This window comes from Falco punctatus (genome assembly GCF_963210335.1).
Source record: "Falco punctatus genome assembly, chromosome: 1".
NCBI lineage: Eukaryota > Metazoa > Chordata > Aves > Falconiformes > Falconidae > Falco > Falco punctatus.
The window spans coordinates 36,200,450-36,226,811 of record NC_137580.1 but is presented as its reverse complement, the minus strand read 5'-3'; the positions used below and the strand labels follow the sequence as shown (position 1 = coordinate 36,226,811).

Here is a 26,362-nt window from a genome sequence, read left to right as displayed (position 1 = left end):
ATTCTCACTGGCAACAGAATGAGCCATTATACCTCATGTAATAAGGACAACAATATGCAGCAAAGCTGGAATGAAAAAGCAACTTCTTTCTATATTGCCAGGTTTGATTATGAATAATCCCATCAAACTAATCTTCTAAAGACTGCGCTGGCTACAAGATATGTTAGCAAGCATGAGAACTTACTGATCATGTTGGCACGTGTGATCCATGACACCTGTGAGTGGCACTCTCTGTGTTTGCTCCCATGTCTCTACCAGCTGTCGTTTTGGTGTTAGTAGGCACTGGTTGGACCCAGTAGTATCTTGCCCATTATTTTGTCTCATATATTGTGTATGAGAGGTAATGTTGAGATGGAGGTGTGAGTCGGGTCACATATTGCCGTGAAAGGGAGTGGAGAAGAGATGCAAGTTGGTCACAAAAGGACTGTCTTAAAATAATTAAGCAAAGTGGACACAGTAATGTCCATGAGCTCTGATGGGATATACCCATAAATCCTGAAGGAACTGATACCATTTTGAGGCCACTCTCAACTGTCTTTGAATGATTATAGCAATTGGGAGAGGTACTTGAGGACTGGCATAAAACTGGGAGTAGTGGCTGATACGCTGGAGGATTCCTAGAAGCCTTTGGAATAGCTTTGGAATGGAAGGGCAAGAAGTAAAAGGATAATTAGGATTTCTGAAATGGAAGTTAAAGGGTAATTGAATGTCATGGGTTGGTTCATTCCTGAAGTAGCGTGCTTAAAATGCACTTAGAGATGACAGAAAACTGAGATTCTAATCCTGTTTCTTCTTCAGCCAGGAAAATGCATCTAGGCTCGAAACAGGGGCTTCTTATTGATCCTGTTACAGTCTGCCTGACTTTTGAGATACAATCAGATAAGTGTGCTTGGTGTGAATGAAAGAATTTTTAGTACATTGATATTTCTGTATCTTCTCTCTCTAAAAAAAAAAAAAAAAGGTGGTTTGAGGGTATGTATATGTTATATAAATAGGACTGCTTGCTGATGTTTTGGAATTCATAGATAGTAAAGTGCAAGGTTTAAGCTGAAATATAATTATAGTACGAAGATATCTGCTGATGTAAGTTTGTTTGTGAGGGATTTTGAGATGGTACAAAGTTACTATATATATATATATTTATTTTTTTTTACCAAGCCTAGATTTAATATGTATGGATGAGTAGATAAGTTTCATAAAGCATGTTAGTGATTTATTTTTTATTTTTTTGGTAAGATGTTTCCATGAGTGACGATGGTTTTATGCCTCACTGTCACGTAAAACAAAGCTTTGCAAACATAAATGGGCTTTGCGTCACAAGGCTTATCTGCCCGCTATGTTCTTCCCTTGGTTAGAGAAACTTTTTAGTTGGAAGAATGGAGTGAGGCAAACTCACTGACTTTGATGTCTCTGAAGACATGCAGTACTGCTAGAAAGACTGTCCACAACAGACAAAAATGATGTAACGTGCCATAAAGTAGCGAGCACCTAAGTCAGCTTGATCAGCTTTGATTAAGTCCACACTGAGGGAAACCTACATAAAGAATGCAGAGCTTTGCTTGTCTAGTTTACAAGCTGTTTATTAGTGCATTTAATAGCAATTATGCAAAATATTTCTACTGTACAATTTAATCTTCTGGGTTTTTTTCCACCCATGAAAATAGTAATAATGTTTTAAGAGAAGGTTTATTTGTTCTAGTAGGGAAAAGTGTTGTGACATTTATTTAGACCATACCCAGTAATGCCTGCTTGCTTCCCAGCTGTGAGCCGTGGTGAAAATAAAGATTACTTCCCTTCCATCAGCTCACACCCAAGCTAATTTTACAGCCTTGTCAAATGGCAGCAGAAATTGCTGGTTATCACTACTTTATCAGGCTCGGCTGACAAGGCTAGATTTGAACAGAAACATGGTGTGACTGAAGCTTAGTGCTGTAAATTGAATACTTTGACATGCTAAGACAATTACTATGTAAATCTTCACTGGAAAATGTTTTGTCCTGGTAGCTTGTAGAGGGCTTGTCAGTAGCTGGGAGCCCAGTGGGTGCTGAAGTTCCTTTATTAAAAGGGAAAGAAAAGGTCAGTTCCGAAAAAGCAGCTCCTCTAAGAGCGTGTGCGGACAAAGCCAGTGGGGGAAAAAAAGGTTGAAAAATCTTTCTGTTTTGCTCTAACTTTCTCTGGCACTTCCTGTAAGAGGAGAAAATTGCAAGTGGGCTACTTCTGTGATCCGGTAACTGCCATAGTAGGCTGCTACCTGGCTGCTTAAATGCAGCAAAGGGATGTCTGCAAGACATTTAACTTGTCTTATGCTATTATCTATCAGAAAGGGTGGTTGATGTATCTAGAAGGCACAGAACCTGGTAACTGGCCAAGGCATTGCTATTGGCATCCCTTAATGTGTGTAAAATATTGTTGTTGTTATTATATCCACAGGGTCAGACAAATTGCTGCTTTTATGAATCAGCTTTTGCTGTAAATTAGCTGAAGTGATGCCAGCCCTGGTCTCCTTTTTCATCACTTCAGAAGCCCGTTCTCTTTCATTTGCTCTTCTACAGAGTCGGTAGACTTCTGCATGTTTCTGTAAAGGTGGAGAACTTTGCAGTTCTGCATCTTGTCTTAAGCTAGTGTGATGTTTTAGGAATTTTTTCCCTACTTATAAACTCCATCAGGGAATTAAACAGAACTATCCCTATCTCTTGAATTAAAAGGATGCTATTTATTTTTGCCCGTTAGAGCAGCAGTATTCAGTAGTGTATAACAAGGAAGTGTAATTGTAACTCCTTTTTACTACCTCCTCTTTTTCCGAGTAGTCCTTTTTTCAAGTTGCACTTTATTACTGCCTGCTGCAAATAGCTTCCAGGTGTTTCTGTGACATTTTTTTTTTTCTCCTCCTTGGGCAGGTTAATATTTTGGGAGTAGAGGAATTTCTTACTGCTCTTTTAACCTTCTAAAAGTCCCCCTGCAACTTTGAAATGAACTCTAAAATTGTTTTATTCAGAAACTTGGTTTTGATTCTTGTTTCAACAAGATTTCTTGTTTCAACAAGAAATAGCAGCAGAATTCTGTATCTCAAAGGAATAACTAAATCGGTATTAAGTGTTTGAAAGGGAGTTAAAGGGTGTGACAGTGTGTCATTTTTATGAATAACCTTGAACTGGAGCCAAATACCCGGTTGCAATAATAAACTATAGGAAAAGCATACCAAATACAAAGCTGGTAGAAATTTCCCCTTTGTCAGTTACGTATATTTAACATTTTTCACTATGCAAATTATTTAGAAATAAATTCTACCGTACCTTTTTAAAAGAATTTTTATTTCGTAGTAACCACTTTCTAGTGACTCTTTGGTAGGTGTGTATAATAAACAGCATTTTGCAGCTTTTCAGGTTGTTTTTCAAAACAGTAGTATATACATACTTGAATCATACATAGTACTTAGTAATGTATCTAATAATGGAAGGGAGAGAGGAAGGAGATTCTGTGGACAAGATAGTGAAGCGGTACTTACTGCTGTGAAAATTAATTTGGAAACAGGTCATGCCCTGGTAGAGAGGTCCTCTGTTTTTAAAAATCTCATTTGAAAGTCTCAAAGGGACACATTTAATGATGTAGTAGTGTTCCTTGATAAGAAATATCAGATAAAGTTCTGAAATATCATGGAAAGAAAATCAAGATTAATAAAGGGTAGCAATATTTGAAAGTATAATTCAAGGTTCATAACTCTTGATTCATGATGATAATCTGGAAAATGTCATTATATCTCTTTCACCAGAAAATTCATCTGGTGCCCATTTTTTTATACATACGTACACAAGTGTTTGTGTCTGTAAAATACTTTTCTGGCAAAGTCAAAAGTGCTAATGTTATTTCATAATTCTGCGAATTTCTGCAAGGGAAATGCATAACGTCCCTTGCATGTTCTCATTTTCTGAACTCCCTTTGTTCTGAATGCTAATTTAATAAGTTCAGTAAGAAAATAGAGGTGTGAGCTACTTACCTAGCAGGATGACCGTTGCTTATCATTGTTATTTTCTTCCTAGGTATTTCTACCATTACATTTGTATATAATTTTCAGACTTACACAGAAATTATTCTGAGATTTAAGGGTTTATTAAATAATATGTTTGCAGAAATCTATTAATATTTATGCTAAGAAATTGTCATTAGCTACTGAACCTATCATTCAGCATTGTTCCACAAATAAGTGCTGCTGTGCTCCACTTCAGTATGTGATGTTTAAGTACAAGAAAAGACACATCTCTCAGAAAGCATGCATAGTACTTTATTAAGGTCAGTCTGCAGCATTCTATTATAGTTAAGTAGTAAATGCTTATGCTGAATAGGAGTGCTTTTCTAGTTTAAATCATCAGGTTCTTCTCCTCCTTGAATAGTATAGCTGCCATGAGTCCTAGATACAGACAGTTGTTTCTTCATCCCCTTACCTGCTCCCAGCTTGTTGATTCAGGTATTTGATACTGCATTCTTGAGATAAATGACCTTGCTTTCCAAGGTCTTAAAATAATCTTCTTTTAATGGCAGCCACTTACTCAGAAGTACAATCAAAAAACTAGTTATGATTTGACTGAACTTTGTCTAAACAGTTCTGCATTTGTAAGTGTCTAGGGCAAGTACATGGTTTTAAAAATACAAGGAAAAAAAAAAAAGGAACTACAAACTTCCTTCAAATTAAAAAATAAAAAGGCCACCTGGAGAACACAATGGATTTCCACGTCCCCTTTGCCTTTATAATGGTACCACAACTCAGTAGGATTATACTGCAAAGACAAATTATTTTGGTTTAATAGCTATATATACACATGTACTTGCCATATAGAGTAATGGTAAACTAGGTTTTTCCCTTGTTCTGTGTGTTCTTTTCTGACTGAGTACAAGCTCTGTGTGTGTGTGTTTAGGGTTGGAAGGAGATATCCTTAAGAGTAACTTGTGTATTAGTTGTATCTTCAGGCTTACTAGGAGGAAATAGAATAGGCATATCACTGCAGTATGCATGTCTGATACAAATATTCTCACAGTTACGTAGTGCTAGAAACCATAACCAAGATAAAAATGTCACTGTGAAAGTCAGTAGTAAGATGGAGTCCCTGCCTACGAGAAAGCAGGTATTGGGAAAAGGCTGTGTGAGATTTTTCTGCCTATACTACTGATCTTCACTTAGACCTAATTGCTGAAAGTCACTGGCTCTTAAAATGTGGGATATTGCATGGGTATGATGAAACTGTATGGTGTAAGAATGAGATAACATTCCCATATATAGCTGGGTTCCAGTTCTGGCCATGAAACAGGTAAGCTGCTTGAATTCACCACCCTAGTCTGTCAGTTTGTAAAGCTAGGAATAATCCCAAATCCACCCTCTGTAGAAGACTGGAGCCTTGGATCTATTTGGTTAGGATGTGCCACAGGATGTGCAGGTGCCTCCTGTCCCACTGCACTGGGTGCTGATGGTGTAGTGTGGCATATACCTAGAGATACAAGCATGAATGGGAACTAAAACGACTGATCAGGATCTCTCAGAATACTTGGGGGAAGACCGCACCAAATGTTGAACAATTAACCCTCCAGTTCCGTAAGTGGTCACTTACCAGCCATTGAAGAGGAGGCTGCATTAGTCATGTAACTGGACAAGGGAAACTGAGGAAAAGGTAGTATGAGGTTTCCTAAGTCTAGCAATTTAACTTATTAGGGAGCTGTTACCTCAAATACAACTTCGTATGTTCCTGAGCAAAGTAAATGAATAGTACATTAAACATTAAAAACTAAAAAATCTACTGAGCTATTTGGTTGTCTGAGGAAACACAAGTATGGAGGTAAGGATAAAAGGGAGGAAAAATATAATGAAAATGGTCAAATAATAGGCTCTTAGCATCCTTAAATATTTATCCTTTTGTCAGTATGGGCATGATAAGTATACATACATAGCCAGGCGTGGTTGCTGAGAATGCTTTCATGGAATTTGTGATCAAAATTGAAGCAAAAAATCAGTTTGGTTTCCTAATTTCAGGTAGACTGATTTATTTTTCTACTCTCACTCCCATAGGCAAAATCATCAAATTTCCTGGGAGGTTTTTCTTCTGAGACTTTGCATGTGTTTGTTCTAACACATACTTCATTTAGACAAGCTATTTTATAACACATACAGAACCAAGTTAACAGTCAAATGACTGCCTTCATCTTCATTTATCATTCAAATCAAGCTTGTTCCTGTAAACTTCTGATGAGGTATTTTAAAAGGTAATCCAGATTAAAATACTACTAGGATAAAAACTGGTCCTGATGGAAACAAATTAAAAATAACAAATAATACCTTTAGTATTAAAAAATATTTTGAGACTTAGCAGTTTTGGACCCTTTTCTCATTTCCCCACAAAAAAAAAAATGTTTCATTTTAATTCCTTAATCAGAATATGATGTGATACTAAAGCTCTACAGTAATAAAATAATTCTAAACCATAGTTGCATTATGATTTGATAATGAAAAGGATACCATAAGGTAACATTCATTGACATAAACTATGTTACAATCTTTTCTAATGCTGAGTTACATCTTGGAGAAAACTCTTACTCAACTGAAAGTGGCTCAACTGCATATCGTGTCTGACTTACATCTACCAGCCTTCTTTGAATATCGATTTTAGGATTTATTTCCAGACCTTTGTGGATTTCCTAGTATTCCAAGCTTTAATGAAAGTCAGTATGTTCTTTGGACACTTTATTCTGCCATTCAAACTACCTGAATAACACTTACTGTCCACATAGTGCCTACATTTGTTTAAAGTGTGCAAGTAACTTGCAGCCTTCAGATAGGGGCTGACAATTAAGAGTTCATGTGTGCAAGTAGTATGGCTTTCTAAATTGATACAAAATTTTCCACTGAAATTTTGAGGCTTGGAAAATTTTTTTTGCTCAGCAGTATTTGAAATATTTCTATAGGAAGTCAGTTCAGTTTCATTTAACGTATTATGCCATAATTCAGAAAGTTTTACTTAATGAATAATGCTAATTTAAACTGGATGGTAATGGTAATCTTCTAAACCTAGCATTTTTCCTTTCTACAGTAAACTTTGCTTTATTTTTTAATAAATTTTGGTTAACATTGCATTATTCAGAAAATATGAAAAACTTGAATTATAATTTCTCATTTCTTTGTAGAATCAAGAATCTCACTTTTAAAATATTCATTCCACATGTTAGTTAAGCTATTAACCAAATTAATTTTAGAGAGTAGACATACTGAAATCAGGCTCTGCATTTTGCCTGGGAATGCTTAAAACACTGTTTTTAGGATTATTTTGGTGAGAGCAAAAAGCATGTAGTCTTGAAAGTATGACTTTATGGTGGCTGAAAATAAAATACTTATTTAAGAGGTATGTTAGAATCTTGGAACCAGGATAAGAAATAAAGCAAGATTAGTTTGAACCTATGATCAAACTTTTATGTCAGCACCTCTCCAAATGCACTTTTAAATTTTTGGTAGTGAACTAGTGTTGAAAGAACACTTCCAAAAGTCTTTGATGCTGATTCAATATTGTTGCAGTTAATGGCAAAAATATCTTTCTAGTAGCTTATCTGATAACTTGCTAATGCTTCTTAGTTTTAAACATTCTCATCAGTAAAACAATGAGTTGAAATATTAGATAAGAAATCTATTTATGTCAAGTTCTGTGGCTTTATGTCAAATACCGTTGTGTATTAAACCTGTTATCTTTTCTGCTTAATACAGGAACTGAACATCTGCCTTGACTGGTTTATTCTATGTCATAGGCATCATTAATAAATTTAAATATAATAATAGTTTATGACAATGAACTTCACTCTGACCTAGTGACATGATGACAAGTTCTTTGTTCTAGACACAAAGACCTGATCGTTATTTCAAAGACTAGCAATGGCTTACAAGAAGCAATGTCTGTGCTTCCAAGTAGTAGTCTTGCAGCCAGGGTATTTGGCATCACTTCTAAAATGCAGGATACGAAGAACCACACTGATGGATTTTGAACAAATGCTGCATGCATATATGATTATTCTCTTGGTAAATCCAGTCTCTCAGCAGTGGATGTCTAATTGCATCTTCATTGCAATTCCTGGGCCTTTCCTGAACATTACAGTTATTCATCAGATCTGTCCTGCTGCTTCTGCTGTAGATAATGCTGAATACAACTTAAAATAAAATGGATTTCTGTGTTATGCCTTCTAAAACATAGTGATCTTCTGTTGTAGTTATACCATAGTTAGTCTCATGTCAGGAAGCAAGGGGCCAAAAATGAGCAGAATTTAGCTTGCTGAAGAAAGGCAAGTAGACCATCGCTATGAAACTTAACAGACCATCTTAACAATAGAAGATGGTGAAATGTAACATTTCATTTCTGTGAGTTTGAGAATCTGACCAGCTCTTCCGAGAAAAGAAGAAAAAAGGCATTTTGGTCATTTGTGGCTCTTACTAAAAATCTATTCACATATAGCCAGGTACCTTTGCACTGACTATCAAAGTAAAAGTAAATATAAATGAGAACTGAAGGTTAAAGTGGAATGATGGAGAATGTAAGGAAAAATTAAGATGTTTTCCTCTTTTTGCTTCTATGCGTGGCTCTTCTTTAGGGTTAATAGAGCAATCTATTCTGTAGGAAGAAAGAGTTTTAAGCTGAGTCTATCAATGTTGCTTCTCCTTCTCAAACTTAAACTACGCAATTACTCTGAAACCATTGATGAGAATATCCAAATCCAGTGACCTTCCCCATCTGTATGTACTTAAGATTACAATATTGACCATGCAAATGCACAAATTTCAGTACAACCTCTTTCAAGAGGTATATTGTTACACAGAGGGGCAACATTTATTTTTTAAAAAAACAATATTCTCATGTATTTGGGTGTGTTTGCTATTTTTTTTCCCTCCTTACTGTTTAGAAGTTGTAGTCTGGTGTGGCATTCTTTTGCTTGGTTTTATGTGGCATTTTTAGGTTTTGTTTGTTGCGTTAGGTTTTTATGGAGATGGAGGACTTGCTAGTTCTAAGATCATACTTACTGGGAGTTCAAGATTTTTTTCCTTTGCCATTTTTCTTTCAATAGTACCATAAGAATTACATGTACACATAGTAGTTACATTTGTTCTAGTTCAAGACACACCATTGTCGGCAAACAGCTGGCAACAGCAGGGGGTGGTTGTGGTCCGTGGTTTCCTTAATTTGCCAGCTGAAACAGCTACATGTTAGTAATGGGCTTCCTTTGTTGCACTTCCTACAAATAAAAAAAAATAATTTTTACTTAATTTAAATGCTGCAGTGGATTTTTTTGCTTCCAAAATGTTAGAATATAGGCTTAGCCTTTTCTGTCACTAGGTAATGAGCACTGTTTTCTCCAGAACTTCATGTACTTGCAAAGCAACTGCCTTTTCCCCAGTATGCATGTGTCCCACCAGCAAAGTGGTTATTAAAAAGTTTCCAAAAGTATTATTTTTGCAGACGGCTTATCATTAAACTCATTGTTTCCACATTTTAGGAAGAAATGTCTGAATTACAAATTTAAATCTTTTTTTTTTTTTTTTTTTTTTTTTTTTGGGAAGGCATCCAAAAACTTGATTGTACATTCACAACTACATAAAAGTTAGTATTTTGCAAATATAACTATAGTACCTATGAGGGTTTATTATTTCTCTGGAGCATTTCTTCAGTGTGTTAGCTGTACAATAAATCACTAAATATTGATTTTGAAGTGACATTTATAAAATGGAAATGCAAAATAAGCTGCAAATATATGTAAATCAACATTATAATCCACAGCAGCTATTGATATGCATAGTTATTCTTTCTGAAAAGCAGCAAAGATATCTATACATTTTTAAACATAGTTGGTTGGGGTTTTTTTTCTTCTGCTTTTGTTTATTGTAAAGGTGATGTGTTGCTGCTTTTACAGATACCTCTATCAGGATTTGACCTTTCTCCTGGGGAATGTGAAATCATTCAGTTACTTTGTCCCAGAGCTGAAAATGCCATGTTAAAAACAGAGGAATCTGTCCCTTACCCCTCCCCTTTTTATTTTTTTTCAAAAAAAAGAAAGAGAGATCCGATGAGTTTCAGTAACGTAAACATTAGTTATGAAATATTCTCAGTCATTTGAGAAACTGAATTGCAAGACCATTATTTATCTTTAAAGAATGGTCTTTTTGCTCAGATGTGTAAGCAACACAGTAGTGAAAATTGTAAAGATAGGCACTGATGTTACATTGATGCTCTTCAGCGAAGATGCTGAAGGTGCAGTGCTTTCCTTTCAAAAATGAAAGGTTAAGTTGTATTAATTGTATCAGTCTGTGTTTTCAGATTCATATGTTGTTTTATCTCTCTAATAGCAGCAATCGTTTTGGATATCTAGATGTGGAGTTGTATTTGTGGATGTTGTTGTTTTGCATATTGCAAGCATGTTGCCCAGGATCATGCTGCAGTTTTCTAGAGTTTGTCTTTCAGTATAGTACACTGTTATTGCAAATTTTACCCTGGTATGGACAAAAAAAGGATCATTTCACATTTTCTTTTGCTTCATATTATGTTTCAGAAATATTTCTGATAAGAGGATTTGTTTTCTGGAAATAACATTGTAGAAGATATGTCCTCTGTCATTTTGCAGGAAAGTTTCCAGTGAAGGAGAAGAATCTAATTCCAGCCAGTTAAATTTTCATTCATTCACCTTAAATTTGTCATTGTTCAGATTTATTGTATGTTGTAAGCAATATAAATATTTTAACTAGTTATTGTCACATGAAAGTAGTGATTGATTACACTGTTGGATTTTATGCTAGAAACAATGATGGTTGAATGTCCCAAATGATTGGCAGTGTATGCCAACTCAGACTCCTCAGTATGCTTATACAAATATTTTCTTGTTTCTCCAGCTGTAAGCACAAGGTGTACTTGGAAAAGCTACCAAATACTAGCATAATTATCCCATTTCATAATGAAGGCTGGACTTCACTCTTGCGAACAATACACAGTATTATCAACCGCACTCCAGACAGCCTGATAGCAGAAATCATTCTTGTGGATGACTTCAGTGACAGAGGTAAGGTTTTTTTTTAACTCAAAACTTGTAATGCAGTGTGGTTCTTATAGAAACTAAAAGGGAAGCATGAAGTGAGCAGACCATAGCTGCTGGACTGCTTGCTGTGCATAATAATGTTTACTTGTGAGCTGGAATAAATGTGTGTAAGTGGCTTTTGGTTTACTTTGCATGACTACTGAAATTCATGGTAAAAGGAAGAGACTGAACTGTTCATTGACACTTATTAATATAGTAAGTTTAATATATTATTTCTGAAATACTGCAGATTTTGGTGTTTCAACATTTTTTCCTTAGGCTTCCCTTTTACTCCAAAAGCCTATTAACTGACAATTTTGGATGCAATTCATTTAGATTTTAATCCTGGAAATTTATTGAGTTAGACAGCTTCATATACTAGGACAAAATAGCCATACAGATAAATGAGACCCTTTTGAGTGGAATGTGAAAAACTGCTTTAGAATAGTTAACCAAGGTTTACATCATCTATATATCATAAAATTAAGGAAACTGCAATCACTTTATGACTTCTGCTGTCATTGCTTCTTTAAGGCAATACAAGAAATGAATGCTCTATCTAAGCTCCTTAAATGAAATGTAACAATTCCTTGGGTAAAATTCGTCCATATCATTAACATGGAACTGGGAAATTGTTTTTCTTTGAAATTTCAGTACATCTTTTAGAACTTCAAGCATGAGACACTTTGACTTTTCTTTGGTGTTTGTGGGTTTTTTTGGTTGTTTCTGTTGAAACATCACTTGCTATTCTGTATGTGAGCCTTGTTCTGAGTAGATTGATAGCAAAAGAGGGAATTGTGCTCATTGCTAATGTTTTAGATAAAACCTTTGTGTCAGCTAGAAACTTACAGGAACAAATCTCTGACCTACTATTTTGAGAAGCCCCTGGGTGAATGAGAGGCATATTAGTAGAGCGCTACAGTGGAATAATTTTTTTTAGATTTTTAACTTGATATTTCAGGGGTTAGAAAAGATTAATGCTGCACACATCTATCTTACCCTCTCATATCTGCCAGTTGAAGTATGTCCTTTGATGAACTGCCTCTCTATCTGTAATGCAATTTAAGTGAAATTGTAAAGTGAGTACAGTTCTGGCTAGTCTACATTTATAAAATCTAGACCATGGATGAAAGTTTTTAAAACAACTGTAAAGTAGCACAACAACTTTTCTGCAGGCTAACAATTTCCTAGTAGTAAACAACTTATGGGGAAGCCAGTAAGTTGGTTTTATGAGGTGTCTGACAAGTAAAAATGCCTCTTATACTGAGAGAGTAGCTACTCAGGTTATGCTTGCTCAATATGGTGATACTGTAGCATTTTTTGTAATGAAGATCATACTGACTATTGTTGATATATTTCTAAATGTATTAATATTTTAGAAAACTTATCTACGTCACAATTTTAGAAAAAGAATTAATGCCAGTAAACATGGAGTATTGTACTTTCTGATGTTTTCTTGCCTGCCCTAACTTACTTTCAGCCAGCAGCAGAACCTATTTTGGAGTAAATACTAACTGTAATAGTAATTCCTATAACACTATAATAATCTCTCAAATCTTCCTCATTTCCGCTTCTATAAACCTATCTAGCTGTTCAGTGGAATGGTTTTCTGCTGGAAGAAGTTGTTCATATAACATAGAAATGCTTAACATAAGTGTCTGGTTTGAAAATCTGAAAGAAATCTATTAAGAAGACTTGTATCGAGTTGAGCCTAGAACTGTTGTACCGTTAGGAAGATTTACTCTTCTGTGGTTTTGTATTATTCAAATAAAGATTAGAAATGTATTTTTGAATGGTTGCCAGTCCTGAACTTGAGCATGTTTGGTAGCATGTTTGATACTGTGTGTTTTAAGAACAAACACACAAGAAAAATGTGCTGGCATCTCTACTCTGAATTCAGTGACATAGAATTTCAAGTTGGATGGATTAATTTGGGGCATCTAAAGTGGTTTAATTCTTGTATTTGTGATCCTCTGAACTGCACTTAACTGAACCTATACCATGTCATCTAGCGTGTTTTCCTTTTTCATGAAGTGGCCACACTTAATACAGTTGGGTTAATTTATATTGACAAAATGATGACTGATACCTGTCCTCCTTCCCTCACAGTTCATAAAATAATCTTCTTTAAAAGTGATTGAATAGATGACTAGTTTAATGTTACTAGTCATCACCCTTTAGTTGCTTTTGCCTAGACTGAGAGCGTTAAAGCAGTGTGAAAGGCATTGAAGACAGATTAGGTAAAAAATTAAATACAGGTATGTTCGGTTGTTGTCAAAACTGAGAGTCATTGCAAGCAAAGTTTACTGCAGTGTTGAAGCAGTATAGCAATTAGTGATACATCTGTATCCTTTCTTCTCATTGTATAATTTCTTCACCGAGCTCCATATGTCACGTAGCTGACAAATGGCTATTACTTTCTTTTGTGAAATCAGTTATATATTATTTAAGTGATACTGTGTATGCTGTACTTGTTCTACAACTTTGTATTATAGAGAGTTTTCTGCTAGGAACTTAAACATAATTTGTAAATAGTTGAAAGTAAGAATGGGATATTTCAGTAGAACTGTTACCTTAAAAGTAGTGAATAAATGACAATCTATTTTTCTAGGGTTTTCTAATAATCAAACTTTTCCTTTTTAAAAAAGTCTTAGAAATTGTTATGAAAAGCCAGTCCCTGTTCAGAATAGAGTAGATGAGAAAAAGTGGAAAATTGATAGATAAAAATGTAGTAAAAGATAGATAAAAATGGTGGAGTGTTTTTGTTTTCTTAACTCATGCAAATATAGATACTGAAATGCACATAAAGAACTTTTGATAACAGATGATGAAAATGTTTTAGTGCACAGCCAGGTACCCAGCAGGTTGCTGGTTTGTCTGTAAAATTATTTGTGTGCCTTCATTTTATGCATATTCGCTTCTTTGGCTTTTGTGACCAAGCCCAAAAACTTTAGATAATTCATCCATAATATTCACCATAAATTATGACATTTAGAAGTTATAAAAGTAAAAGGACAGCTGCACCTTTTTAAATATCAATATAATGCAGATGAGAGACTTGGGATTAAGAGGGAGGTAAGCAAATGTTACGAAATTTGGAAGTGCAATATTTGGTTATAGACAAATTGATACAAAAAACCCATATGAATATAAAAAGTTATCTGGGACAGTTGGAAGGAAATGTAGACTTAAATATAGGTATCCAGAGTTGCAAAGTATCTTTATTCATATAATTCACAGAGTTTATATACTTAAAAATGATGAAGGAATGGGATGGCAAAAATTGATTGAATTAATGGAACTCTGTTTCAACATAACATTTCTGATTTACATTGTAAACACAAATGGTGGTGTCCAGCAAGATGAAAGGGAACCAAATCTAGAGCTGATAACCGAATCTAAAATTCATAGAAGTTTTGACACACATAAAAGAAATACGTTGTCACTTAACAAGCTCTATAAGAGAGAGACAAGTATTAGACTTCTACTTAGTTTGCCTTAGAAAGCTATTGGTAAGGGAGCTGGCTATGCTGTGTGCTGGCAGACAAATGTAAGAATCTTTTTACTCTTTCCAACTGATTTAGCAGTCAGGTCTTCATTAGAGACTTCCACTGAATAACCCTATTGTAGGTCCAAGTACTGTAGCTTTTGCACAAAAGTTCAATGATATACATATCTCTGCAAACTAAGGTATGCAGAGTATTTCTTTGTGATGGATTCTGAGTTGCAATTGCAACACCCATTTCATGCAAACTCTGTGTAAGTTAAAGACCTCTCAGTTTCAGTAAGCGTCACCTGCCATCGAAGATGAACACCTTTATGTTGGAGGTACCAGCATACCCCTATGTCAGCTATCTCTCCAGTGGGTTTGTGTGCAGCTCTGGTTTTGAGAGCCTGGTTTCTGTGAAAATGAGCCTTGTGGAAAGCGATTTTTTTTCGGGGGGGATTTGTTTTTTTGGTGGGAGAGGGAAGATGATTTGGCATTGGCTTGCAGGTTTATATTGGGGGGTGGGGGTGTTTATTATTGGCATAGTTTGCTCTGAAGTTACAGGCTGTTGGCAGACAGAGCTCTGAAAACATGGCAAGAAGCAGAATGTGGGCAACAGTTTTAGAGGAAAGGGCAAAATGAAAAAGGAAGCAAGTTTTCATTTGTTCTGCTATGGAACAGCTTGAATTTACAAAGAAATACTAAAAATTCTAATTACTGTTTTATAAACTTCAGGGGAGCATTGATTTGCATAATTAATTAATTAAACAGTTCATGTAGGTTGTCAACACATGATAGGTTTTTACATCAACCTTTATTCCTTTTGTGTTTTAATGAGTTTATTAGCTTAGTCAGGCCTGTGAACTGTTACTAACACATGTGCCCATGCATGTAAAATTGACTTACCGAGCATTTTTACTTTACCCTGTAGTTCTCTAACTGGCACAGCACCTGTTATAAGAAAAAATAAACAATGCCATAGCCAGCAATGAATTCATTAACAGTAACAATTATTAGGCCATCTTTTATTTTGCAAAAAAATAAATTGTATTTGCCAAGGAAAAATAAAATGATAAATTAGCAGCCGACAGCTAATGCAGGAAAAAACTAGTTTCTGCCACTGGCAATGAGCTGGTCTTTTGGTGGAAAATTACAAACTGGGAAGCTTTTCTTTGTGTTGCTATGCCACTCCCTTCTCATTTTGTCATCTATAATGTTCTCTTATCTCTGTTGTCTTGCTTAAGCGCTTTTTTTTTTTTTTGCATCACCATTCATTTAGGCATATCATACTGTCCCGTATCAGATCCCATATGCTTTGTGCCAGATCTCTGAATATCCCAGATTAATAACATGCATGTTAATCTGCAAAAGCAGCTACCTGTGACTCTGATCAGAGCTCAGTTTAGTCAGTCAGTGAATTTCAGTGCCAGTGCTGTGCTTTGTTTTGTGTGAATGTGGAGGAAGATATGATCTATGGCCCAATTACCCTAATAGCCTGGTAAAGCCTTTTTGGCCTTATTGAGGTGGTCTGATTTTGGTTTTGAGAGTTTTGAAGGTTTTGGGGGTTAACTGTAGTTGTGTAAATTATATTAGTCATACTATACAATAACATTAGGGTAAGGGAGTTTGTGCTAAAAGCAAAGCAGCTCTATTAGAACATCAGATTGTACAACTTTCCACTCAATAAATACCTGCTATTTGTTGCATGAAGATGAAAATCCTGTATTTTGCTTGCAGACAGATAGTTTATGCAACATGTCACTTGCGACTCCAATTTATGGATGCTTGGCTTCAGATCACGGCTGGATATAACTTTTCTGATGAAATGAAAGTGAAGGTTATATTGTATGATTGTCATAGCAAACCTCTGCTATAGGCAGCAATACTCTGATACAGTGAAAGCGCGCTTCTCCAAAAATTTCCAGTATTGTCAAAATATGCAACATTTAAAACAGAAAATCGGAAGGGGATGTTGTAATGTTGTGAAAGTCAAACTCTACTTAAGGAAATGCTTTTAAGTCTGTCCCTTAACTTTAGGAGCCTGTTTTTCAAGATAGTATATAATAGCTCAATGACTTTCTTTTAAGCTGAGCAATTTAAAGCTACACAAGGGATTTATTTTTTTTTTCTTGGATATTAATAATTCTTCATCTTTATATACTGTACTTTTGAACTTGGATGTCTGCCCATCCCTGAAAACTAACCACCCTTCTGCTCAAAAAAAGTGTGCCTGTGGGGTTTGGGGCACCAAACAGAACACTTCTAACAACATCCATGCTGAATGAATGCATCCAAAGAAGTCATGGACACAGCTCACTAGCTCTCTTTCTGGAGGCACAGTAGGACAAGAAGAATGGGGCGTTATTAACTGTTAATTGGAAGGTATCTGGGATTGCCTCCTGGTGTTGTGTATGGTCGCAGTGGCTGCAGCCAGGAATATTTTCGATGACAGGCTTTTCCTTTGAATAGAAAGGGTATAACTAAAAAGAGTTTAGTAGGAACAGAAGTCAGAACCTGGACAAGACATGCTGGAAGGCAGAGAAAAGGCCTAGCTGTCATCAGTGGTATGTGTGGAGGCAACAATGGTGAGAAACGGAGGGGCTGTGGAACATGCTTGCTCTTTATGGCAAGTTAACAGCTGCCTGACTGTATGGCTTCTCAGAAAGCTGAGAAACAAGCTTTTAAAAATATGAAAAAATAATTCCAGGCAAGTAATTGTGGCATATTTTGTGACAAATCACTGGGTTTGTATTTGATGGTGGGAGGTTTTGTTTTCATTTTTTGTTGTCGTTCCCCGTGCTGTGATAATAAGGGACATTGAGAGGATTCAGCATTGTTTATGTGATTAGAATCTGCCTCTGTGGCAGAAAGGAGAGAGCGGGAAAAAAAAGTGAGAGGAGAAAGGTGTAAGCAGGAGCATCCCTGTTTCTACAGGTATTACTGTACTAAAACTGGGGTTTACAAGTACCCAACAGCTGCTGAGTGATGTTAATGGGCTGGAAGGAAATGCTGTGCTTATGAGACTAGACTGCTTTTGGAACTGATGCTAGCTTGACTGTCTCACTGGCATTATGTTGTACAGCATAAATATCTATCATAGGAGAGCTGTTATGATGCCACTTTCTGCTACCTACGTAAGGCTGTCCCATGTTTGGAAGTTTATGCAATAGGAAGAACTTCAGAAATCACCTTCTATACAGTAGGATAGACTGTAACAAGTGTTGAAAATTAAAAAGGAATGGGATAAAGGTGTACAGAAATCTGTTGCCTTGACAGAATACTAAATTGAATTAATTCAGTTGAAAAATTAAGGGTAATTAGCTTAACAGATGAAAACAATTTGTTAGTGCTGTAGTATGTGTGCATCAATATTTACACCAGTGCACTTAAGCTGCCTTCAATATACAATAGTCCTCTGGAGAACACTAGTCTTTTGGTAGACTAGAGAGATCAGCTTCCTTTTGGAACAGCTGAGAAAGAAAATAAAACTAAGCAGTGAAAATTGAATTTGAAGTGTACTTATTCCAATAGAAGGGATAAGGAGCTGCATTATCTTTTCATAACTCTATTTCGTTTATCATATTGCCAAGAACTTTGAGAGATGACCAATGTTATTCCTATATCATGAGCAAAATCTGAGTGTGGTGTTACAACTTTCTGAAGCAAACTGCTTGGTATTGTTAATAAAAAGAAATGTCGGGTAATCGGAAAATAAATGCTAAGAAAAGTTCTTGGATAAGGATAAGAATTGGTACTTGATTTGGTTCTGAAATATTTGAAATCATCGTCTTTTTTAAGAACAAACCGTGTGTCTGGAACTGTAATGAAAACAGCAATTAAACAAGCATATGCTTTTGCAAATGGAATTTTATTATTCTTCCACCCTCTGACCTCCTTCCTACATTTACCCAAAATACAGCACTGCCAGAGAAGTTTGTGGTGAAAAGCATTGTTGTATCAGCAGGGAGAGGCTCACCAAAGTAAGTTACCAATCAGCTGAAAGTGCTAGTCGAGGTCTTGCCATCTTTTGAAGTAACTGGAGACTGTGGAACCTGGAAGTGGCTTGCAAGGAGCAATCTGTGCCTGAAATGTAAAATGACCCTTCTGTGAGGGATTATGCATACAGACTTGTCTTGCCACAGAAGAACACTCTTGGTGTTTACCATTCATGTCTCCTTGAAGTATCTGTCCTTGTGGATGTCATGGATTGAAGGGAGACTGCTGAGAACAAGAGAACCCTATCTGCTAGACCAGTCCAGGTTTTGTCTCAGTCTGGGAAGGATTAATGAGCTGTTAGTAATAGGGTCACCAAGAAGCCTTATCAATTACGGTGTGATTCTTGCAGTAGATGCAAATCCTCTTTCTAAGTATCACAAATGAATTGGTGTTATCCAAGTCATCCCAAATGTAGTTGCTGACACCCTAGGTATTTGAAACCTGTAAATGTGAGAGCGCTAACATTGCTATCTTGAAAACTCTTCTCAGGTCAGGTGTGCTCTTAGTAACCATGGTGTTGGCAGGTATTTGCGATGCTAGACCTGACTCACATAGACATTATGTGTTAGAAAGTAACTGTGAATCCCATACCTATATAGGTTTATAGCTGAGCAGTTATACCTAAAGCACATAACCTTACCATCTGGGAAACCTTTTGCCTCAGTCAAGCAATTATGCAAAGGTAAAGATAGATCTTTTCTACTTCCCTAAAGAATTTTTTGGTGGCCTTACCCCTGCTTAGTGAAACATCCCGGAACCCAGCAGCAGCTTCAGCTGTACTGTTCGTATCACTGAAAGGGTAAGCAAATCTTTACAGAAGTAGTTTAATGCAACAGTTAACTTTAGCATATTACCACTTCATGTGCAATACATCAGAAAAATCAAGAGACTGACCCTCATATAGGGTTAAAAATTAAGTCTCTTTATTCAAAGCTGATAAAACAATACATCACTATATTTAAAAGGAGATTTTTAAAAAAGTAAAAGACCAAACAGAAAATGAAACAAATCAAATTTCAAGGTGTCTATATTGACTAGACATCTAACTAAACATAGGATTTACATTTTTATACTTGGTATATTGAGCTATAAAATGCCTCTTTATTTTCCTCTGTAATGTACGCACACAGATGTTGTTTGAATTTTATTAAACTTGGACTAATTTCTGGTCAAAATAAAGTACTGTCACTCTAACAAGTACAATTTAAAAGATATCCGAGCATGAGTTGGAATACACTGATGGGAATCCGTAATACTATGTTTTCTGTTCATCACTATCTGTTCTCAATTTTGATTATTTAATGTTATGATTTCTGTTACAGGGCGTTCATTCTCAAATTAGAGTATAGGCTTTTGCCTTCAGCTCCTTCATGAACCTTGCAATAACAGTTTCATTACTGAAGGCATTCTGACTTGACAGAATGGCTTTACCAATGGGAAAAGAAAGGGTTGCCCTGAGGTTGAGGACAGTTCAGCACTAAGAATAATGACCATATTGAGGCATCTGCAGCTCATCTCAAAATGCTTTTCATTTGCTGGAGCATAAGAATATTGTCATGTTGTGAGAAAAGGAGAAGTGGGAAGAACTTGAAATAATTTAAATTGTATGCTTTACCTAGACAGAATTAATCGGAAATATGGCTGCTGTGGGAGAAAGTTAGGAATACCCCCATGTCCAAATGCTGCACACACTCAGGCAACTCAAATACAGCTCAGCTGTAAAAATGAAAATTTCAGTCATGCAATGTTAATATGAAAACAAATTGCGTTTCGCGTACTTCCTGGAAATGGTTGTAATAGATAAGCAGTTTCATTTTTGAGTGCTTGTGGAGTCAGAATACGAAGGTTGTGTTTCCTCAAGCTCTGTATTAGTCAATCTTTCCTGGCTTGCCTACCCTATGAAGGGCTTGCTGGGTGTGCATCGTGCTAATAGCTATAGGCTGCATCCCTTTCTCCTCTGAACATGCAAAGAATTTTTGAGATGGGAAACAATTGGCATCCTGTACTTAGCAAGTTTTGTCCTCTGTGTGTCAACTTAAATGTTTTTGCCATACTTGTATGAAGTGTTGTTCTGAAGATACCTGAAGCAGATTTGGAAATAAATCAGTGTATTTGCTCTGAGTATTCTTGAAATACTAGAAGTTTGTTTATTCATGTATTAAATTAAATACATTCTAGTTTTGTATCTCCTACTATGCATCTCAGCTTTGATTTACATGTCTTTGACCTTAAAATCGAATTATGGTAAAATTATATTAAAATTTTTCATGTGGAATACTCAAATCTGATCTCATAAATAGGGAAAAAAAATCCAAACCTGAGTAAACATTGGGGTTTATGTTGGCCATTGGCTTTTATCTCAAACATCAGCTGTTTACCTTCCACTTGAAAAAGCATTATTATATTGCAGTGATACTTTAAACAACTTGACAAGATGCTTGAACAGTTACCTTACAGTTACCACCTTCAGCTATTGTAATTAATGAACTATGGAAAAGATGCACATTAGGAGCTGAAAAAATGGAAAAGATATAGTGCATACACATTTCACTGTATTTCTTTCTCTCTTAGTGTTAAAAATTTGGTTTTAATTATTTTTTTGAATTTCGAAGTTGATGATACTGATTAGGTGATCTTGGGAATCTCATTGGCATTTAGCTATTCTTAGCTAGTACTCCAGATCTATTACTTCCACAACTTCATTGAGTAGTATAATGGAGTTGTTAATTAACTTTTACATCTTTGGATGATAAGTCTCATGAATAAAGTATTCAGCATGAAAACCTGTAGTCAGGTAAGGTAGGGTAGCAGTTGAAGTCCATGGCTTTGGACCTCTTGCAAACAGTGCATCTAAACCCATCAAATTTTCTTTCCTGCAGTGTTCTTTGTTATTATGTGTCAGGAGTACAGGCCTAAGATGTTATATAGTAGTCTTTTCCATGTGCTAATCAGCTGGGGTTCGCCTTAGTATGAACATCAAGGGTTCCTGCCAAACATTATTTGTCTGTTATTTAGAAACTTTCTTTTAGTTTACAATTGAAATTTATTCATGATCTTTTTCATTCTTGACTGTTGTTTCAGTGTTATCCTTACTTTAAATAACTCATTATCTTCTCAGTGTACGCAGAAAAGCTAGCAGCTTTCAGTTTTCAAAGTTAAATGCAGTTCAATACGGTGTGACAAGCTTTTGAATGAACATTCTAGTAGTCTTTCCAAAGATGGTAGTCTGTTACAGTCAGGGTTGTCTTAATTGCAACATTTGAGTTCACCTAAGCAGACTTGAGAAATCTCTTTCCCCTTTCCTGAGTGCAGACTTTCAAGTATGCTTGTAATCACCAAGCAAAACAGTAACATCCTTAAAGAACAGGCAGTAGCATTGTGCATGCTACGGATTACCTTTTATGCATCTTAAAGAAAGTAACTTCAGAAAAACTTTTACATTATTTTGCCATATACTGGTTTGGTTTGTCCTTCCCCTCCCCCACCAGCTTGTGGTTTAACCCCAGCCATCAGCTAAGTATTACTCCACTGCTCACTCAGTCCTCCCCCAGGGAGGCAGGGGAGGGGGGAAGGTAAAGCTCACAGGTTGAGATAAAAACAGTTTAATGATTAAAAAGAAGTACGGTACAATAATAATAATAATTTTCATGGAAAGTGAAATAACAAGAAGATAAATAAAACTCAGGGTGAGGGGAATGGGGGACACAGACAAACCCCAAACCAACCAAGTGATGCATAGTACAGTTGTTCGCCACCTGCTGATGGATGTTCAGCTGGTCCCTGAGTAGCAATCGCCTCCACCTCACCTGGCTCAGTTTATATACCAAGTGTGGTGTCCCATGGTATGGAATACCCCTTTGACTAGTTCAGGTCAGCTGTCCAGGCTGTGTCCCCTCCCAGTTTCTTGTGCCCTTCCATATTTCCTGCTGGCAGGGCCTGAGAAGCTGAAAAGTCCTTGACTTAGCATGAACACTGCTTAGCAACAACTAAAAATGTCAGTTCTCATCCTAAATCCAAAACACAGCACTGCAACAGCTACTAGGAAGAAAATTAACTGTCCCAGCCAAAACCAGGACATCCCTCCTATCTGCAAATCATGGGCAAGCCTGAGATCTGCTAACATTATTCCAAATACATTACCAACAGTATAAATGAGTAGCTCTTTTCCTGTTCATTCACTGGTACCAAATTTGACATACAGGTAAGAAATAAAGGTTGGTAGTATAAGGAAAACTGTGAGATAGCCAAAGCAGCAAATTATTATGGTCACTTGTAAAATAATTTTAAACCTACACTTCTGGTAGTAAAACACTGTGTATTGGCCTGTAAAAGCTCTTACAGTCAGATATCAGGTATACAAAGTAGCTTCTAATAATTTCTGTGGAAGACAGCTAGGAAAATGTTAATTTGGTTGCTAACTATATGCAATTTTTTCCATATGCGTTTTGCTTGTGTCCTTTCTAGACCGCTTCTTATGTGTAGCATCCCCAATGTTTAATTTTCAAATCTTAACAAGGCCTAGGGAAAGAAAAATCCTGTAACGAGTTTAGCAAATGAATGCCTTCAAAGCTTTGTATGTGAAGAACAAAGGCTTTTCCTGTCCTATTAATTTGGTAACTCTGACAAAATCAGAAATATTTAAAGAGTTGTAATAGCTATTTTGACCTTGCTTCAGACATAGAGTAAAATAGAAAATAATTTAAGTTTCCATTAAGGCTCTGGTGTATTCTATTTCTGTCAAAACAAAAAAAAAAAACACCCAACTGTATAGAGTACTAAAGGAGCTGCAATTCATTTGTATTCATTTAATCTTGATGGTTTTCTGAGATAACACAATACATAATTTGACATTTGTTTCTGATGATTCTTTCCTGGCTAATGGCAAGCAGTTCCACAATCATCTGTATTTATTTAATTTATTTATCTTGCATAAATGAAGACCCTGTTGTCAAAAGCATCTATTTTGTTTAGTGTTGTATGTATTTATGCAGATTTTTTTTTTTCTGGAGTCAAAAATCAGAAGTGTACTTGTGCGTGTTTGTTCATTGCTCTGTGCATCTTGCATGTCTCACAGGAAGCATTAGTGATGTATGGAATTGTCTAGTTACAAATATTCTTGTTCAACAATTATGATTTTGATTAGCTTGAAAAGAAATATTTTGTTTTTCTCCAAAATTACTATCCAGACATTTCAGTCAACTTTGGGGGATTTTCTGTATGTGCTGTTTTTCCAAGTTCAGTTCATGCATCTTTCGGGCAGATGGGCAATTTTATGAAGCTTATAAATAGCTGAACGCTTTAATGGATCTGTCATGCACAGCTTGTTTTTTAAATATTACTGATTCATGAGCAAAACATTAGTAACTTGCATCTAGTAATTATAAAGGATTTATTTTAATAGGACTGGGTCAAATCAGGCTTTTTAAATTCAAATAAGTTCTACATACAGTGGAAGATTTAGGTGAAGGAGAGTGCCAGAAGCAAGATGGTTTGGTATGCACCATGAGTTTTTGCAAACTCCTCTCTGCATTCCCAAGTCACAGATATAAAATATTTTTACCTGGGGTAGTGATTTTTTTTCTCTTTATATCCTGTTGTATGATAATGTATTGTGAGAGTACGTGCTTCAGTTTTTTCAGCTTTGTAGGGCTGCTGCATAATTCTACCAAGACACAGACAGCACACGGAGGCAAACAAATACGTTGACTTCCTTTATGGCCAGTGACTTAGCAACTTTTGTTCACCCCATAATAACTGCCCTCCCTTGCCTTCCCTGTACACTAATTCAAGAAATAAGCCTTGGGACAAATGCATCAAACTTGAAATGGAGTTAATAATGAGAATAAAATGCATTCATCTGTCTAAATATATATATATATATTAAAGTAAAAAATGTTTATGAAAAGCTAATATATAATGTAAAGTTTATATGAAGGTAGTATCTCTAGTCTATTGGCATTATTTTGTTCCATAATATAACACTGGCTGGAGAGGCAATCAGACCACCCAGGTTTGAGAAAGGCCGGACTCCTACAGTGTTTCAGCAAAGCAGAATGTGCTACACGATACAGAAAATCCTAACCATTTAGAACAGGAAATTGTTAGGGATTTTGCTTTTATATGATGGAGAGAACACTTCTAACCACACCTGCAAAACATACTGCAGCTAAGTGCATGGCGTTCAGGCATGCAGATTTCCAGAATCTGCTGATTCCTCGTTTTGGAAGCTTAAGTGTTGCTATTATCAGAGAGGTGTGTGGGGCTTTGGGGCCGGGGGTGTTTTGGTTTGTTCTGGGTTTGTAAGATTTATAAGATGATTTTTCTTACTGCTAGGTCAGGATGCTTTTCCACAGTATTGTCTATCTCTGAAAAAAAAAAATCAAAGGGAATGCATAATATTAATTGTAGGAGAAGTGTTGATTATTTACTAGGACCTAATAATCTTTAGTGGGTAGAAATCTCTCAACAAATCTGGAAAAGACTCTGGCTAAAGTTTCTTCTTTCCCTTTGTTTGAAGGGCAACATGCCTAATTTAGAAAACAGTTGACATTCTTTGTAAAAGTGCTGTTTGTGCACAGCTATAAAACTTTAGATATTAGCAGGATGGAAAATAGTTTACTGTTTTACTATGTTTTTGCATCATTTAATTACAAAGAGACCCAAATTAATCATTTTTAGATGTTTGCAGGTGTGGAGGTCTTTTAAAGAGAGCCCTCCCATGCTTCATGGATTTTCGTGATGTCCTCTGGCTATGCTGAGGGAAGTGGTTGACTGTTCAGTATTTTATTATAAGAAATGTAGGATGTCATTGCTGATGCTTTTTCTTTAAGGATTTCGGAATGTTCTGATCAACTAATTAATTATCATTGCCTGTAGGGAATGTAGCCTGTACAATGGCTGGGTGAGGGAGTGTTTTATAACAGTGGGGAACGTTTTTCAGTATCATATGCATGCAGTAATCTTGAAGGCCAAAATACCATTACAGTTTTTTTTCTGACAGAAATGAAATTAGTTGTGTCTTCCATTTTAGAAGTCATATAACACATCATCTTTCAGATTGAAAATCAGTATTGATGGAGAAGGCAAGTTAAAGGAGAAATAATAAGACATAAGTTTTCTAACTTCCCATGATGTATATAAGTAGCAGCTGTTTCTGCTGCAGCTCCACAGAGAAGCTGTGAGCAACATCCCTTTGCCTTTTGCAGCATTTTCTGTATTTGTGTTACAGTATTTCTAGTCAGAAAGGAAAGCCACTCACATCTAAGACAAATTTGTAAATACTCAACCTCACAGAGTTTCTTTGTTAAAATATACAGTTCTAAGGGAAAGCGGTAGTGCTTTAAAACACGTTACAAGTACAACTCAATCATTTAGATGATTATTTTAAACAATTATTCAAGTATCTTAGTCCCATAGTCTGTTCCACAAAGTAGTTCCAGGTGTATGAAAAGAGATACTGTGTACAAACAAAAAAATGATACTGAAGTCAGTATCCTTTAGCACTGAAAAATAATTCAGAACGGATATTAGTCTTGTTCTTGAGTGGTTTACCTATGGCAATTTATAGAATCACAGAATCATTTAGGTTGGAAAAGAACTCTGAAATGATCAAGGCCAATTATTAACCCAGGGCTGCCGAGTCCATCACTAAACCATGTCCCTAAGCACCGCATCTGCATGTTTTTTTAAACACCTCCAGAGATGGTGATTGCACCACCTCCCTGGGCAGCCTGTTCCAATGCTTGACCACCTTTCACTGAAGAAGTTTTTCCTAATATCCAATCAAAATCTCCCTTGGCA

At 36.0% G+C, this 26,362-nt stretch overlaps 1 protein-coding gene across 2 annotated transcripts in view; it reads left to right on the top strand.

Annotated features, from left to right (window-relative positions):
• GALNTL6 (polypeptide N-acetylgalactosaminyltransferase like 6) overlaps window positions 1-26,362 on the top strand; it is a gene marked incomplete at its 5' end in the record, with an annotated part of 489,592 nt that overhangs the window by 204,056 nt on the left and 259,174 nt on the right. For both annotated transcript variants that reach the window (XM_080372609.1, XM_080372608.1), the window contains one exon: window positions 10,898-11,064. In XM_080372609.1, the coding sequence (XP_080228735.1) occupies window positions 10,898-11,064 (167 nt within the window). The remainder of the gene's footprint in view (window positions 1-10,897; window positions 11,065-26,362) is intronic.